This window comes from Gossypium raimondii, chromosome 11 (genome assembly GCF_025698545.1).
Source record: "Gossypium raimondii isolate GPD5lz chromosome 11, ASM2569854v1, whole genome shotgun sequence".
Classification (NCBI taxonomy): domain Eukaryota; kingdom Viridiplantae; phylum Streptophyta; class Magnoliopsida; order Malvales; family Malvaceae; genus Gossypium; species Gossypium raimondii.
This window is the reverse complement of record NC_068575.1, coordinates 12,435,002-12,453,016: the sequence shown is the minus strand read 5'-3', so window position 1 is coordinate 12,453,016 and position 18,015 is coordinate 12,435,002. Positions and strand designations below refer to the sequence as shown.

The 18,015-nt window shown below is 32.7% G+C and overlaps 1 protein-coding gene across 1 annotated transcript; it reads right to left on the bottom strand.

Annotated features, from left to right (window-relative positions):
• Positions 1 to 8,464: 8,464 nt before the first annotated feature.
• Positions 8,465 to 11,816, bottom strand: LOC105804594 (putative disease resistance protein RGA3). Its single transcript, XM_012637266.2, has 2 exons — positions 9,203 to 11,816; positions 8,465 to 8,905 (listed from the first exon to the last, which is right to left on the bottom strand). Exons 1-2 carry the CDS (start codon positions 11,616 to 11,618, stop codon positions 8,880 to 8,882), a joined length of 2,442 nt encoding a protein of 813 aa, XP_012492720.1. The 5' UTR covers positions 11,619 to 11,816; the 3' UTR covers positions 8,465 to 8,879.
• Between the last annotated feature and the right edge of the window lie 6,199 nt (positions 11,817 to 18,015).

Sequence of the window (18,015 nt, the reverse complement as noted above, 5' to 3'; positions counted from 1 at the left end):
AATTTTTGAAAAAAATTTTAAAATTTTCTAGATTATTGTTTTAATCGATTTTAGATGAAATTAACTTCCTAAATTAAATTAAAATTACTACAAACCCTATAAATTCCTAGTTTCACACTCAAAACCCGAAAATTATACCCGAAACTACTAGACCCAATTTAGGGATATTACAAATAATATTGTGTCAGACTACTGTAGCACCCGTATGAGTTTAGTTATTGAACACATTCTTGAAATTAAATAGAAAGAGGGTATTTATATTTTCACTTGACAGACACAGACAATGTCATCACCTATTTATATGTAGTTTCTAGAACTTGGGGTAATTGAAATTGTTGGTGTTTTAAGCCAAGAAGAACATAGAACAAAATTAGAAAAGTGCAGCAAAGAAGCATGAAAAATAGCAGCTACTTCATTAAATTAGAAAAGTAATACCAATCCTACTAATGACATAAAAACAAGAAAAACTTAACTTGCACTCAAGGTAATTATGTCAATCAGCACCTAATTACATAAAAGAAATGAAAAAATAAGTTTATTTTCTATAGAATAACATAACAAGAGAACTAAACAAAAATTGAACCAAGTCAGCATGTTATCGAGCTGACTTAGCATGCAACAGAAAAGTAATAACTGCATGGTTGGCCAGCTTTCAACACTCCTCCTTGGCCTCCATACTGTAAATACCAATATCATTCCTTAATTTTTCAAACATGGTAGTCCCAAAAGTCTTTGTTACAATATTTGCAAGCTGATCTTCAAAACTACAATGAATCAATTTTATCTCTTTTGATTGCTCCACTTCCCTTACAGAGTGATATTTGATCTTAAAGAGTTTTGTTTTGTTTTTAAACACTAGATTCTTTGCAATTGCAACAGCAAATTGATTATCATTTTAATCTTTGTTGTTTCCTCTTGGCTCAAGTTCAAATCAATCAAAAGTTACCTTAACCAAATGGCATGGTTGACAGTTGCAGCAACTACAACATACTCTATTTTAGCTGTTGATTGATCCACCGATTGTTACTTCTTTAAGCTCCAACAGAGAACACTTGAGCTTAAAGTGGAAAAACAACCTGAGGTGTTTTTCATATCTTCAATTGATCCTACCCAGTCACTATTTGTGTAACCAATCAGCTTAACTTCATCAATTTTCATGAATTTAACCCCAAAGTTGAGTGTTCCTTTCACATACCTCAAAACTCTCTTAGTTGTTTTGTAATAAGTCATATTGCTGCAATGTATGAACCTTGACAAAAGACTTACATCAAACATAATATCAGGTCTGGATGTTGTCAAATATAACATGCGTCCAACTAAGCTCTTGTAGCTTGTTTCATTCACCCTTTCAAAGTCTCCCTTATTGGTGAGCTTCTCTCCTTGAGCAATGGAAGTGCTTGTTGGTTTACAATTCTCCATACAATATCTGTTCAGAATCTTCAAGCAAAAGTCATTTGACTTATGAAAATTGTTTGATCAATCTGCAACACTTTTATGCCAAGGATATATGTCATCTCCCCTAATTCTGACATCTCAATACTTGTTGCATCTGCTTTTTAAACTCGACAACTAACACAATGTTGTTGTCAATCACTAGTAAATCATTAACATACAATACACTACCAGCAATGTTTCTTTCTCAACTTTTTTCACATGCAAGGTTGGCTCACTTGTGCTTCTTTCAAATCCCAATCATGCTAGATGATTTTCAATTCTTTCATACCAGGCTCTTGGAGCCTATTTTAGGCCATATAAGGCCCTCTTCAATCTGTAAACTTTAGTCTCAGTTTCAGCTACAACAAAGCCTTGAAGCTGATCAACATAAATTTCCTCCTTTAGAAAGTCATTTAAGAAGGTTGACTTTACATATAGTTGATGTATCTTTCATCCTTTTTGAGCTGCAAGAGTAAGCAACAACCTAATTTTGTCTAACATTGCCACTGGTGCAAAGGTTTCACCATAGTCTACACCATATTACTGATTAAATCCCTTTGAATTCAGCCTAACCTACAATTTGTTGACTGAACCATCAGGATTCATTTTAGTTTGATTACCCATTGGACCCCAATGATCTTCTTGTGAATTGGTCTATCTACAAGTTATCATATCTGATTCTTGTTGATCATGTTGATTTCATCCTTCATGGCTTCCCTCCAATTAATTTCTTGTTTTGTTTTTTCAAAACTAACTGGCTCCAATATTGCTAAGTTACATCTTTGATAAACTTCAGTAATAGGCTTGGTACCACTAACTGGAAAGTGATCAAACCCTTCACTAACTTGTGCTTCATCTTCTTTAAATTGCAAGTCCAATTCAAGCTCACTTTGCTTGAGCATTTCTTCTTCAATCACATCTCATTTCCATGTTCTGCTTTCATTAAACTTCACATCTCTACTTACCTTGCTTGTAAAAGGATCAAAGACCCTATAACCTTTCTATTGTTGTTGTATCCAACAAAGATATCTGACTTTGATCTTCTTTCTAGTTTTCTCTTCTTCACTAATGGTATGTGAGCAAAGCAGATACAACAAAATACTTTCAAATGAAAAACAAAATGTTTTTGTCCAAACCAAGCTTCAAATAGAGTCTTTCCCTTCACTATCTCAGCTTCTTTCATCTTCAAATTTTCAAAATCTCTCCTTTATGAGTTGTTCCTGCCTTGTCTTGCCTAAGCCTTGAAACTCCTCCTTCAGTCTGTCCTAAACTTGTTTGGGAGTCTCACATGCCATGATTCTGGTAAAGATTACATTTAAAACATTATTTTGGAGGCATGACATTACTTTATGCTTTTTGGCACACTCCTCATTATGTTGCCTTAATTGAGCTAATGAGTTATGAAACCAAAAAATCTGACTAAAGCAAGTGCACCTATCAATTAATAGTATATGTACGGTGAGCATAGATATCGTTCCCACGAAGACTAAAAGCACTAGTAATTACCATCTTTCTATTATTGAACCGATAAATTTGAGTGATTGATTAAAAATAAAATTAACTAATTTAATTAACTAATGAACATGATAAAGAACAAAACAAGCAAATAAAGAATTAACAACCAAGAAGCGAAACAATATCCAAGAAAGAATTCACCTAGATTTCATCTGTCATTATCAATCTAAATTATGCAATTTCTTTACTTAGTATTTTGATCCGTAGAAATCCCAAGATTATGCTAATATCTCTTTCGAGAATAAGAGCAACTGACTTTAGGTTGATTAATTGAAATTTCTTTCTAATTAAAACCCCTATTATTGCATTAACTCGATCTATGGATTCCCTATTAGATTTGACTCTAATCTGGTAGATTTATGTTGTCCTATTTCTAAGATTGCATGCAACTCCAGTCAATTACACAATATCTACTATTAAACAGGGTCTATTCCTCCTCTGATTTAAGCACATCAAACATGGATCAATAATCTAGAAATACCAAACCAAGAATTAAGCACACATAATTGAGAATAAGATCTAAGTAGTTATTGCATAAAATAAAATTCATATGACATAATTCATCATAGGGTTCATCTCCCCTGGGTATTTAGAATTTTAGTTCATGCTTGAAAATAAAAAAAAACATTTAAGACACAATATAACCGAAAGAAATAAAGAAACTTATGATAATCTCTTGAGAAAACAATTGAGAGTCTTCAATCTTGGCGGAAATCTAATTCAAAATCGACTTCAATGGTGTTTTATGAGTTATTTCTTGAATATTCTATGACGACTCCCTCTTATCTTTTTATGTTTGTCATATATACATCTTAAAATGCCAGAAAAACCTAAAAATGTGTTTCCCCATAGTTCAGAGTGCCAATTTGCTAAATTGACATGGCTTGCCACTTAGCCGTGTGGCAGCTCGTGTTGATAGCCCATGTGGCTCCTGCAGCTTGCTTTGCTTTTTCGGGTTTTGTTCGTTTTTCATTTATTTTACTCTCAAATGATCTCCTAAGTATAAAAACATGAATTTAAAATATTAGAAGCATAAAATTCACCATTAACATCAAATAATCACCCAAAAACGAATTAAGAATGAAATTAAAACATGTTATTTTTAGCACTTATCATGAGCAATAATTGGATTTGCACTCAATATTAGTGGCTCGATGTCAGCATTTACAACTTCCCACAAATCAAAAGCTTGAACATAAATCTTCATCTTGACTACCTAAATGTGGTAGTTCTCACCAGTAAAGACAAGAGGTGGATGTGGTGAAAAGCTTGTTGAAGACATACAAGTAACAACAAAGTAGAAAAAAGATAAAACGTATCTTTCTCGGCAACAAACTCAAAAACATAAACAATGACCCTCAAAGATGGTTTGCTCTAGGTACTAATTATTGGTGTTTTAAGCCAAGAAGAACAAAAAACAAAGAACAAAAACAGAAAAGTGCAGCAAAAAAGCATGAAAAGTATCAGCAACTTCATTCAATTAGAAAAGTAATACATTTTAGTGATAAAACACTACCAAATACACAACTACTCCCACTAATAACATGGAAACAAGAAAAACTTAACTTGCACTTGTGCTGATTCTGTTAATCATCACCTATTTACATAAAAAAAATTTAACAACTAAGTTCATTTTCAACAAAATAACATAACAAGGAAACTAAACAAAAACTAAACCAAGTCAAAATGCTATCGAGGAGACTTAGCATGCAACAAAAAAGTAACAGCTACATGGTTGGCCAGCTTTCGACAGAAACATTTCTTTTCTTAAAACTATCATTGTAAGTGATTACACACTGTTAAGAAGATTGGTAGGTGTAAGATAATTAAACCATTGGCAGTGTTGGAAACTTGAATTTTTGCTGTGAAAAGTGATTAATGCAATTTATGACAAGCATAAATAGTCAAAACATATCGTTTTGAAACTCTCTCATGGAGTTGGAATGGTTTTCATCTCCATTAACACAACAGTTACTAGAAGATAAGCATTAAATAACATTGTACCAAAACATATGAAATCCAACAACTATTAGCCACGAAATTAAATGGGCTAGTGACTAATGACGCATTATCAGAAACTCAAGCTCCCAAGAACTTCTTAGCAATCTTGAGAAGGGAATTTCAATTTATGTCTGGAAATTGGAAAGTCTATTGACCTGATTTGTCAACTATTAATATCCCATTCCTACGAAGTGGATTATGGAAATTTGTTATTTTGCGGGCCATTAGCACAATTCTTCTTCAACTAAGGCTCTGTTTATTTCAAGGTAAAAGTTTTTAATATTTTCCGATGTTTGTTTCATGTAAAATAGGATAGTCAACGTAAAAGGCTTTCCAGCCAACGTAAAATTACCCCCTTATTCCCGTAAAATATTTTACTAATTTTTTTTCCGTAAGACATTTTCAAACTGATAAGACTCTATTCACTGTAACACCCCCATACCTGACTTGAGTATCAGGTCAAAACATTGAGATGTTACATTCTCTACTAAATTCATTTATCAAATATTTTCTTATAAACTTTCATAACTTTTCAATTTAGTCCCTTTTTGTCATAAAAGTTCAATATTTACTAATTAATCATATTAAATCAACTTTCTTTCTTGTTACACTTTAACCATATAATTTATCTCAATATTTTGTTTCACATATCAAATTTCTATGTATTTCACTTCTATTATTTCATCCATCTCAAGTTTAACAATTTAGTCATTGTCGTAATAAAAATTTATATTTTTCCACAATTTCACTTTTACAATACTTTATGCATATTTCATCATCTCATAACACATTCATTAAACTTTTATCATAATTTTCTTATTCACATATTAAATTGTTTCATACTTAAATTTTTACAATTTTCAATTTAGTCCCCATTGCCATGTAATTTATTTTTCATCATATAAGCGCTTTAATCAAATAATTCATTATATATCTTATTTCACATAACAAATTTTCATGCATATCACTTCTTTTGTTTCAATTATAAATTTTAGAAAGTTTACAATTTAATCATTAACATCATGAACACTCATTATTTACTATAATTTCACCTTAACATCACTTTGTAATCAATTCACTACTTCATTTAAACTCTTTATCATAAATCTCAAATGTATGTTTGTTTCATTAAAAACAACTTTTACGAAATATTTTCAAGAAATCGCCAAACAACACAAATATTTTACAGATTCATCCAAACACAAAAAAATATTAGTTTTTCCGGATAAGTAAGTCATTTTTTAGAAATCATTTTCTGAAGCCATTTTCAATAAAACAAACGGAGCCTAAGTTCATAATAAAAATTCTTCTATTAATTGGTGTGCTCTAATTGAGTTCATTTGAATTTTTGTAATTTTAAATTTTTCATTTAAGTAACTGAACTATTCAAAAGTTTTTACTTAAGTCATTGAGCTGTTAAGTTTTTTTTTTTTAAGTTCCATTAGTGAGCTCCAAGTGATGATTTGATGATTGGTACGGTGGATCACTACCCATCGACAAGTAGAATAACATACCTTAGATCCAAGCCAATCTAATGGTCAACGTTGTTTCATGAAAAAAATGAATTGTAAAAGGGAAGGGGAAAAATAGATTTTAATTAGTGTAGACAGTGCAAACTAGAAAAATTCGTATAGCATCGGTTTTAACAACTCAATGACTTAAATGAGAACTTTTGAATAGTTCAGTGACCAAATTATAACTTTTTTTTAGTTAAGTGACTAAAATGAAAACTCACCCATAGTTTAGTGACTAATGGTGTAGTTTACCCTTTTGAAATTTATGTCTCAACCTAAATGGTAGTACTTAAATCCATTAAAGTTAAATTTTATAATTAATCTCGTACTATGTGTAAGTTGTGAATTTAGTTCTTATTTTTAATATGATCATTTTAGTTTCTTATACTTTTCAAAATTTGAAATTTTAATTATAACTGAAATAGTAGCCGTTAAATTCACGAACTAAAATGACTCGATTTCTTTTCTACATATTTTGTGGAAAAAACAAGAAGACGTGATATTACAAATGTGATAATACATTTATTGTATGAAATTTTGAAAATAACATAATTTAACTTAATAAATTTAACAATTATCTTTTGAATTAAGACTAACATTTTAAATTTAAAAATATAAAAACTAAAATTAACGAAATTAGAAGATAAAGATTTAATTTACAACTTATTCGTAATATAGGGGTTAATAGAAGAATTTAACTTTTAAATATAAGTTATGGGTATGGGATTTTTCTTTACATGTTATTCAAGATTTAATAAATTATTTTTATATTTAAAATTCAAAAATAAAATAGAATAATTTAGTAATTTTTTCATATTTGTAATTTTACATATATTAGTATTTTTTGTTATTTCTTAATGAATCTATCGAAGCGAACCCAATAATTAATCTTTCGCATTTTCTAAGACCATTAAGGGGTAGATACTATCCACAAGTTTTAAAACTGCTCCATACCCAAGACGAGGACCGAACCCTCGAACACCAGTTAAGATAGGAGAGACCCTTATCGTTTCACCTAACTCCCGTGATTATACTAATATATTTTAATGTTAAGTGTTTTTTATTCAACAAATAAAATATTTTTATTTCATGTAATTAATATGAAATTAATATTATTATACTTAATTAAAATATATTAATTATTTTGATAATTAAAATATTAAAACAATAAACAAACTTCAAACTGTAATTAAAATTTGAATTGAAATAATAATGAAAATTTAAAAAAGAATTTTGTGATTTCTAACAACAAATTAAACACATTTTTTATAGTAAATTTGAGTTTGAAATATTGACAGTAGAGCAACTCAACTTTAAACAATTTAAAATTAGAATGGGCGTGTAATTTACTAGTAAAAATAAAGAGTTGAAAACGTGCATTATATATGTATTCATTATATATGTCTTAACAAATTCCCTTCGATTAGGCGGGAGACAAATGTTATAAGTACTTTCTTAATATAGACTTCACCACTCCTATATCCTTATGACGCAACTTCATCAATCAACACTTTAATAAGAGCAATACGTTACTAAAATTAAACTTTGTGATATATGTAAAAATAAAATGGAGAGAATTTTCCTTTTCAACTAAAAATGCAAGTGATTTAAAATTTAAAAATATTATTACTTCAGGCCATGTAGTTTAAACATTAAAAATATTACTTCTAACAGGGAGAAGTGGTGGATTGTCTGGTGGTTGGTCTCTGAGTGGGGCGGAGAACCACTAGAAACGGAGTTGATCTTTGGTGGGAAAGTTTAGGAGGAAGAAGTTTCCAATATGGAAAAGGAAATTAATCTTCTTCAACTATTGTTGTGGGCTTTTATACTGGAAGGTAAGGTTATATATGTGTCTAGAGATGGTTGATAGTGAGATTATATCCGGTTCTCTTACAGTGACAGTGAATATAATGTTTTTTTTTTTGTTACATGAATATCAAATGAATATTTTTGCACCGATAAATTTAATTGAAAAAAATATAACAACAAATGAATCTAAATTTTTAAATCCAAAAAGTAGTGAGAGATTAAATTCCAAATATACAAAATGTAACAACAAATAATGTTTTACTCTATATTATACTAAAAAATAAATAATTAACCCAAGTTGGTGAAACCATACTTGCACAATCTAAAAGTGGCAGGAAGCACACAAAGTCTTACAGATTTTTGAACAACTACACATTATTTGTTTCCTTCTTCCCCTATAGAACTGTAAATACCTAGAATTGAACATATCTTTCTTCATGTCTACTTTTTAGCATCAAGGCGACCTCTTTCGGTTGACAATTTGGTCAAACTCACTATCATGGACCACATAGTATGACTCTTGAGTAATGGAAAAGTAATTGCCATTTCACGGTGAACTTGATGAAGCAAAATCTTCAAAGTTTTTACCTGGTTTCTTGGTTCTTTTCAATCACTTGTACTCTTCCCACTTCCTGCAAAAAAAATTGTCGTCTCGGATTATAAATTAAAATAAATATAAGACTTTTTGCTACTTTGAAGAAGAAAGTGTTTTTTGAGATCATAAGTGTGGAGAAATAGAGTTGTTTTACCGTTCATCATATTGAATATTAATTCCAGCTACAATAAGTTTTATAGTAGAGCAAACCAAAAATTTTTGTTTTGATATATTATAGAAGTGAGATATTCTATTGAATATTTCTCATCTCAATTCATTTTAATTCGTAGAGTGAAAAATAATTAATCATAAGAGAAGAATGAGCTTTCCTCACCGGAGCTACAATCAGCTATAAATTTAAGAGCTGCTCTGCTCACAATGCGAGCAACTATAAGTTTCTCCCTTATCTTCATCCTCTGAATGCGAGCTTCATTGAAGGGCAACCACTTCTGGTAATCGAACAATTCTACAAGCAAGGTGGATGGTGGGTTTAAAGCTTTAAGTACCTCTTCTTTCTTTATATTCGGTGAGCAGATCCATATATCTGTTCTCTTGAGATGTATTTTATTGTGAAGCTTGGCTCTATTAGCTTCAGCCCAATTTAGTGCATCTCCTATCAACTCAACACAAAGGCTTCCACCCAGGAGGTCTAAATTTTCTAGATCCCCAATACTGAATTCATTACCATCACTTTGATCTACTCTCATCCTGATACCACTTAATCTCGTGAGAGAAGTTAAATGACGTATCCCTTTAGGGTAGTAACTCAGACGAGGACATTCCTTAATACAAAGATACCTCAAGTTAATCAGTTTCCCCATTCCAACTGCCAGTTTCTTAAGATCCAAGCAATCTCGAAGATTCAAAGATTGTAAATTAATCAATTCACAAACTGATTCAGGTAGATTTTCTAACCCCGAGCAAGATATCAAGCTAAGGTACCTCAAGTGAATCAAATTTTTCATGCCAACAGCAATTTGTTCAGGGCGTAGACGAAGCCAATCAAACTCCAAGAACCTTAGCAGCTTGGATCGGCTGAACAAATCTTGTAAGCCATCACCGGATGATAAACCATCGGAGACTACTACAAGGCTTCGCAATTTCTCTATGAGGCAAGTGGACAAAGGAGAAGCGTCCCAACTTGGAATTTCCAACCTCAAATGGCGAACTCTTTTGGAAGATAAGTCCAATGTAGAATTTCTAGCCACCACTTCTGTCACAAATCTATGTTCAGTCAAAAACTGAACAAATTCATGTACCATGTCATGCATCTTACAAGAAATTATGCTGCCAGAAGTATCTTTTTCAAAATCTTGGAAAAAAGAACGAGTGGCTAAGTACTTAAAGTAATCTTCCCCTTTCAATTCTCTTCTTCTGTTGCCATCAGAGTTCAGATAACCTTGTGCCATCCAACATTGGATCAATTCATCTTTATAAATTGTAAAGCTATTAGGAAAGATTGCACAATATGATAAACATTGCCTTATGGGTGAGGGCAAATCATGATAACTCAATAATAGAGGTGAAAAAATTTCATGTGCAAAACTTGATTTCCAGATCACATTATTTAAAACATCTTGCCACTCTTCTCTTCCTTTTTTATCTTGTAGTAAACCTCCAATAGTTTTTGCTGCAAGGGGTAAACCTTTGCACTTGTTTGCAATCTCCCTTCCAATGTCTTCCAAAATTTCACGGCTCGCTTGGCTCCTTCCAGAAAATGCTTTTTGAGAAAGTATCAACCAACACATTTCCTCAGATAAAAGTTGTAGAGGAACAACATGAGGCGACTCCAGTCGCCTAGCAACTGATTCCTTACGAGTAGTCACTAAAATACAACTCCCAGGCATGCCGTATTTAAAAGCCACTTTTAATGTTTCCCAATCTTGATCACGATCCGTCCACACATCATCAAAAACAAACAGGAATTTCTCCCTTGTAAGCCTTTCGGTTATTTTACTTAAAACACTTTGCAATGTTGGAGTTTTGAGGGATATTAGTGAATCAGGGTCAAGATCACCCAGAATTGCTCTTGCAATTTGGGTTTGATCAAAGGGATCCGACGCACAAACCCAGATTGTTTTGCTGAAATGAGTCTGAATTCTATGATCGTTATAAATCAATTGGGCTAGAGCGGTTTTCCCTATCCCTCCCATCCCTACTAAAGTGATAGTGGGAACATTTCTACACTTATAATCACATAGCAAAATGCTGATTATCTCTTCTTTCATTGCATCTCGACCAATTAACTCTGAAACATCCACAAAAGAAGTAGTTTCTGGACGTTTGGGTTGCTTGATTTTTCTTTTTATCAACTCAAACCTAACTTTGTCTTTAACAATCTCATCTACTTCTTCATTGACTTTCTTTATTTTGGTAGCAATATTATAACGCCTGACAACTTGAGAACCGGAAGAAAAGCATGAAACAAAGGGGCATACCTTCCACTTACGAACAGAAGCAGAGCCAGAAGGATCTGTTTGCAACTGCTGAACTGCAGTTTCCCACTCATCTAATACATCTTCCATGTCATAAGAAACATCTCTGAACTTGTCTAACCAATGTTTAACCCGTTTGTCCACGTATTCTTTCTCCTCTGCATCTTCAAGCTCCAACCGGAGTGCTTTAAAATTGGTTTCAAGTCTTTTCACCTCTTTCTCAGCACCTTGCACCAGACTCCAGGCTTCGATTGCTTTATCAATGGTGATTGCAGTCATCTGCTCCAAGATCGCCGAAACAATCGCTTCCGCCATATCTTCAAACACTGATCGATATATAGGAAGTACAAAGTAGAGAGTTGCAGTCGACGTTCAGTGGGTAACTAAAACACTGCGTAGAATTTATTTTGAGATATGGATACTGCAAAAGCAGTAAGAATCACTGGATCTGAGTGATGGCGTGTACCGTGTGAAGTCAATAATTTTTTATTTTTATTTTTTGGCTCTGTAACAACCCCCAGGACTACATTTAGGTCAAACAACAGGGTGTTCCTTAAGCTATTTCCATATTTAAGAGATCGTTCCAGGGCATGATTAAATGCTTTATCGTCAGGAACAATGGTATCATAGAATGACCTTTGTTAGAGATTTTTGTTACAGAATAATCCTCCACTATAAATGCTAAGTTGAGAAACTATATTACATATTTTCGGCAATTTGAAGATGAGACGTTATATTTAAGGAGTTGATTAGGAAATATCTGATGCGAGCTAAATGCACATACACGAATGGTAGTTGATGTCTCGAAAAATGGTATTTTGTTGGACAAGACATATGATGAAGCATGCGAAATTTTGGAAAAAAATTGTCAACAATGATAACCAGTATCTGACTACACGAGTTGGGATGGGTAAGAGATCTGTCGGTACCATTGAGCTCGATGCAATCACTTCATTGACAATCTAGGTATCTTTTCTAGCTAATATAATTAAAACCATGAAATCTTCAACTATTATGCAGGAAATAAAAGGCAGTTGAATCATCATGTGTTTATTGTGGTGAAAGTCACATGTTTGATGAATGTCTGTCTAGTCCAATGTAAATATACTATATGGGGAACCCTAATCAAAACAATAATCCATACTCCAATACCTACAATTCGAGGTGGAGACAACATCCAAATTTTAGTTAGAATAATCAAAGTGTAGGAAATTTCAATACTGTCGCAATGCAAAATGTCAACAATGTATCGCCAGGATACATTCAACCAATGCCCCGACAAAATAATCAGTATGGTCAGGCGTAATCATCTACTTCTATGGAAGCTTTGTTAAAGGAGTATATGGCCAAGAATGATGTTGTGATCTAGAGTTAGGCTGCATCCTTCCTAGCACTTGAGAATCAAGTGGGGCAGATAGCCAATGCTTGGAACATAAGACCGTATGGAGCATTACCCAGTGACACTGAAAATTTGGGGACATAAGACAAGGAGCAATGCAAGGCTATTACTCTCAGAAGTGGGACTTAGTTAGATGATGTTGTTCAAAATGTCGCGACAGAAGAGGACGACTCAAGACATGACCAGGTAAAGATCCTAGAGCCATCTGAAAAATATACTGCACTTGAAAAGGGTAAGCAAAATAATGTTGTGGTAGAACCAGATCAGGCTACCAACAAAAATGCCACAGCAAAATAGTATCAGCAACCTGAAAGACGACCACCTCTACCATTTCCTCAGCGATTTCATAATTCTAGGAAAGATACTTAGTTTAAAAGATTTTTAGATGTCTTGAAACAACTTCATATCAACATACTGCTAGTTGAAGCATTAGAGCAAATGCCCAACTACATAAAATCCATGAAGGACATATTGTCGAAGAAACACACACATCGGTGGGGCAGGCTCGGACACATTTAGTACACCCAATACATGTATCATAAATTTTTAGTAAATGTGACATGAGATCTATAAATTTTTGAACATCATAAAATTTCAATCTAGTAAACTTGTAAATAAATATAGATTGGGAGAATTTGATATTGTTACTCTCATTGAAGGGTGCATAGCAATATTGATAAATAAATTACCTCCGAAGTTAAAAGATCCTGAAAGTTTCACTATCTAACGTGCAATTGGAAACCATTATGTAGGTAAGGCATTATGTGATTTAGGAGTGAGTATGAATTTGATGCCTATGTTTATTTTCAGGAAGTTAGGAATTGGGAAAGCGAGACCTACTACGGTTACATTGCAACTGGCTGATCGATTTTATGCCTATCTAGAAGGTAAAATTGAAGACATATTGGTAAGGGTAAATAAATTTATCTTTCCTGCATATTTTCTTATTTTAGAATGTGAAGCTGACCATGTCGTGCTAATTATTCTTGGAAGACCTTTTCTTGGTACCATTATTTGCATCTATCCCAACAACTACAAGCAAGTAGCCACCATAATAGCCCTTTAAGAAATATCCATCTAAACCTACTATCCTCCTACAACCAACCTTATAGCCATTTTTGCATACCTGCAGACAGACATACATCCTTTGAAACAACCTGTTATCCAGATAACAGATTGTTGTTGTTCCCTCATTTTAGGTCCTAACCTCCAACAAATACTCATAAATCTTCTCATATTGAGCCTTATGAGAGCCTTCAATTAATTCCAATGCTTTAAGTTTAGCCTTCCTACATTTTGTTAGTGAGACTATGCAACATAAATCTCTTTTGACATCTTGTTCTAATGATTTCAGAGAATAATTAGGATCAACAATGAATTTTTCTTTATAATGTTCACCTATCCAAGCTGAGGTTACATTCTTATTTTTATGGACTTTAGAACAAGTATGGTTAGGGTTTGAACTCCTAATTTGTCAAGTCTGGTCAGTAGGGTCATTAGGGTTTAGTCTAGAGGCCCATATGAACCAAGAACATTTTTCACTGCAGACTACCTTTAACCTTTTTAAATCATTTTTGGGAAACTTAATAAAATAACTATTCAACCTACCATATTGCTTGACAGCTTCTTTTAGACTGTCTTTAGACTTAAATAACATTCCAACCTTAAGTCTAAGATTACTCATGTCATTCTCTAGGTTGAACTCAGGCCAATTTTGGCCATCTGAGTCAGATTCATGTGCACTATCTAACCTCCCAGAATCATCACTATCACACAGTTAACCTACTTCTATATCTTCCATGTTTAAACCATCTAAATTAACTCTTATCCTATTCGACACATCACTTTCAAATGCATCACTACCAGACATATCACTGCCAGAAATTTCTTCTTCATTCTCATTAAAATTGTCATCAATTAAACCTACCAAACAAATTACTCATCAATAAAGGCAGACAACATAGGCAAACACTTTAACCATTTTTGTCAGAAAATGACCAATACAAAATAATTTAATACAAACTCAACCATTTCTGTCATGCACATGGCAGACAACAACCAATACAAAAATAATTTAATACAAACACAACCATTTTTGTCATGCACATGGCAGACAATAATATACAATAACTAGTACAATATAGAAGGTAAATAACAAATTTGATATTGCCACATTATAGCAACTTGGATACAAACAATGGCAGATATAAACAATAAACATCAGTTCGATAATGCCATTCATACAATGGCAGAAACAAACAATATACATCATGCACATGGCATACAATACACATTCTATGTCATTCACTTTAATAACCAAACCCTAATATGTCATGCATATTAATAACAAATAAAACTAAAATTGAAATAACCTTAAATCGAAATCGAAATCGAAATCGAAATCGAAATCGAAATCGAAATCGAAATCAAAATCAAAATCAAAATCAAAATCAAAATCAAAATTGAAATCAAAGTCAAAATCAAAATCAGTGAGTGTTTCAAAATTGAAATCAAAATCAAAATCGAAATCAAAATTAGAATCATAATCGAAATCAAAATTGAAATCGAAATCGAAATAACCCTAAATAACCCTAAATTGAAATAACCCTAAATTCGAAAAATAAAAAACTAAATATAACAACTTACCCGTTAAAGTGGATGTAACAACATTGGCAACTTCTTTTCTGTTGCCCATTGTCGCTGAGAATCAAAAATATTGAATGGTTTCTGGTTTCGTGTTATTTTCTCCCTAAACAAAAAAGACCAATCGTACCCTAAACCCTTATACCCTGTTAATCAATTATTGAATCTATTTCTAACCCTAAACCAACTTTTTTAATCGATTCCCGAATCAGTTTCAAACCAAAACCAACCCAAATCACAATCGAAATTTCCCCAAATTGATTATCTCCCCCCCCCCCAAATCCCCTTAATCGGAATCTATTTCTAATTTTTTACCTAAACCCCATAACCCTTCAATTTTTTTCCCTAAACCCGCCCCAAACCAAGACCTATCAGCCACTTCACCAACATGGCAAGTTAACTTGCCACATCAGTTGGATAACTTGCCACATCAGTGGTCCCGTTAACACCCTAATAGAAATTGTTAATCAATGACTATTTTGTCACTTTTTTATAGCGTTAGTGACTATTTTGTAACTTTTCTGTAACATCCTGATTTTGGGCCTAGTCGAAATAGTAGTTTCGGGATCACAAATCCGATGAGGAAAAATTAATTTTTCTTATATTTTTATGGTCTACAATTTCACAGAATTATTTTTTAAAAATTTCGTTCAAAAATTTCGACGTTTGGGCACTCAATTTAGTCAAAAGGACTAAATTGTAAAAAGTGCAAAAGTTGAGTTCTACATGTTAGAGGTGTCCAATTGTTATGAAATTTTAAATCGAAGGTCCTTATATGGTAATTAGACCATTGGTTAAGTTGGTAGACAAAAATGGACATGGTTAGGCATGTTTCCAAAGTTTTTCATTAAGGGCATTTTGGTCATTTAGTTATTAAAATGAATTAAAAACAAAATTAAAAGCCAATTTTTGCCCATCTTCAACCCCATGGCCGAATTTCACAAGGGGAAACCATGGCTAGGGTTTTTCAAGCTTCCAAGCTCGATTATCAAGAAGAACAAAGTTCGGAGTTAGACCGGGGAAAGAAAAAGGTTGAGGACTAAAGTGCTAGGTTTGATCATATTTTGTACCGAGGTAAGTTTACAGTAAATAAATGCAATATTTTGATAATTATTATTAATGTTGTTATTTTTCAGCAATTATGTATTTATTTCATGAAAATATCTAATGTTAACTCAAGTATGAGATGACAGAGAATCAGTGTTAAAAGGCCCTGTTGAAACATGAGGAATGTATTGGATACAAATGTCATGACATTTGGGTAAAGAGATCCCATGTAAGACTATGTCTGGGACATGGCATTGGCATCATTGAGATTATGAGAGGTCCCATGTAAGACCATGTCTGGGACATGGCGTTGGCACCGAGATGAGAGGTCTCATATAAGACCATGTCTGGGACATGGCGTTGGCACCGAGATAAGAGGTCCCATGTAAGACCATGTCTGGGACATGGCGTTGGCACCGAGATGAAAGGTCCCCCGTAAGACCATGTCTGGGACATGGCATAGGCACCTATATTAGAACTCTCATGTAAGACCATATCTGGGATATGGCTTTGGCAGTACAAGAAACATCCCATGTAAGACTGTCTCGGACATAGCTTTGGCATGTTATATTCAAACAGGAGACCGAGTATCCTTAGTATTCCAAGTGATTCAACTGGCTAATAAATAGACGATGTTACATGAAAGTTCAGGTAAAAGCCTAATAGACAAGTTCAGGTGAGTTAATAAGATTAAGAGTATCTCAGTTATCAGTTCAGAAAAGAAATTTCAGCAACGAAGGAGTAAGTTAAGCAAGCAAGCAAGTAAGTAAACGAGTAAGAGAGTAAGTAAAGAAGAAAGTAAAGATCTTAATGCTTAATAAAAATTTATGAATATAATTGTTTATGATAAATGTTGTTATTTATTTACTTGTAAACTTACTAAGCTTTATGCTTATTTCTTTTATTTATTTTTCTTTCATATAGTATTATCAAGTATAGTCGGGATCTTGAAGACGTCGGAGAGCGTTCACACTATCAATCACCACAACTCGGTATTTTAAGACGATAAATGTTTTGAGCTATGGCATGTATAGGGACTTGGTCATTTCAATTTATACTCTTAAGATATGACCAAAAGATGATATGTAAATATTTGATGATGAATAGTTATTAAAATGGCTAAGTATGAAGGTGTTTGTTGTTATAAATGTCTAGGTGATAAATTATGCATAGAAATCATGAAAAAGTAAAAATTGGTAGTGAATTAGTTTTGAGACAGCGTAGTGACGTGAATTTGAAAAATCACCAAGGATAGTAGAAAATGAATTAGAGGGTGGATGAGAAATATAATTAAAGCTTATTGAGTCTATTTTCAAAGAAAAATAACGGTGTAGACAAAGGAATTATATATTTTGAGATATTTGCATTTTAGTTAGACAATGTCAAAGTGGTTTTCGGAATCCCCTGTTCTGATTTTGGAAAATCATTAAAAATTTTAAAAAAATATTTATGAGTTGTAATTTATATGTCTAGATTCCTTATTGAGTCTATTTTTTGTAGAAATAAGTGAGAACACCATATGAAGTCTGTAAAATGAGATAATTGAATTTTAGTGACGAGAGGTCAGGACAGTCGATCAGTGAAACAGGAGAGATTTTAACTAATAAATTGTACTAATTGGCT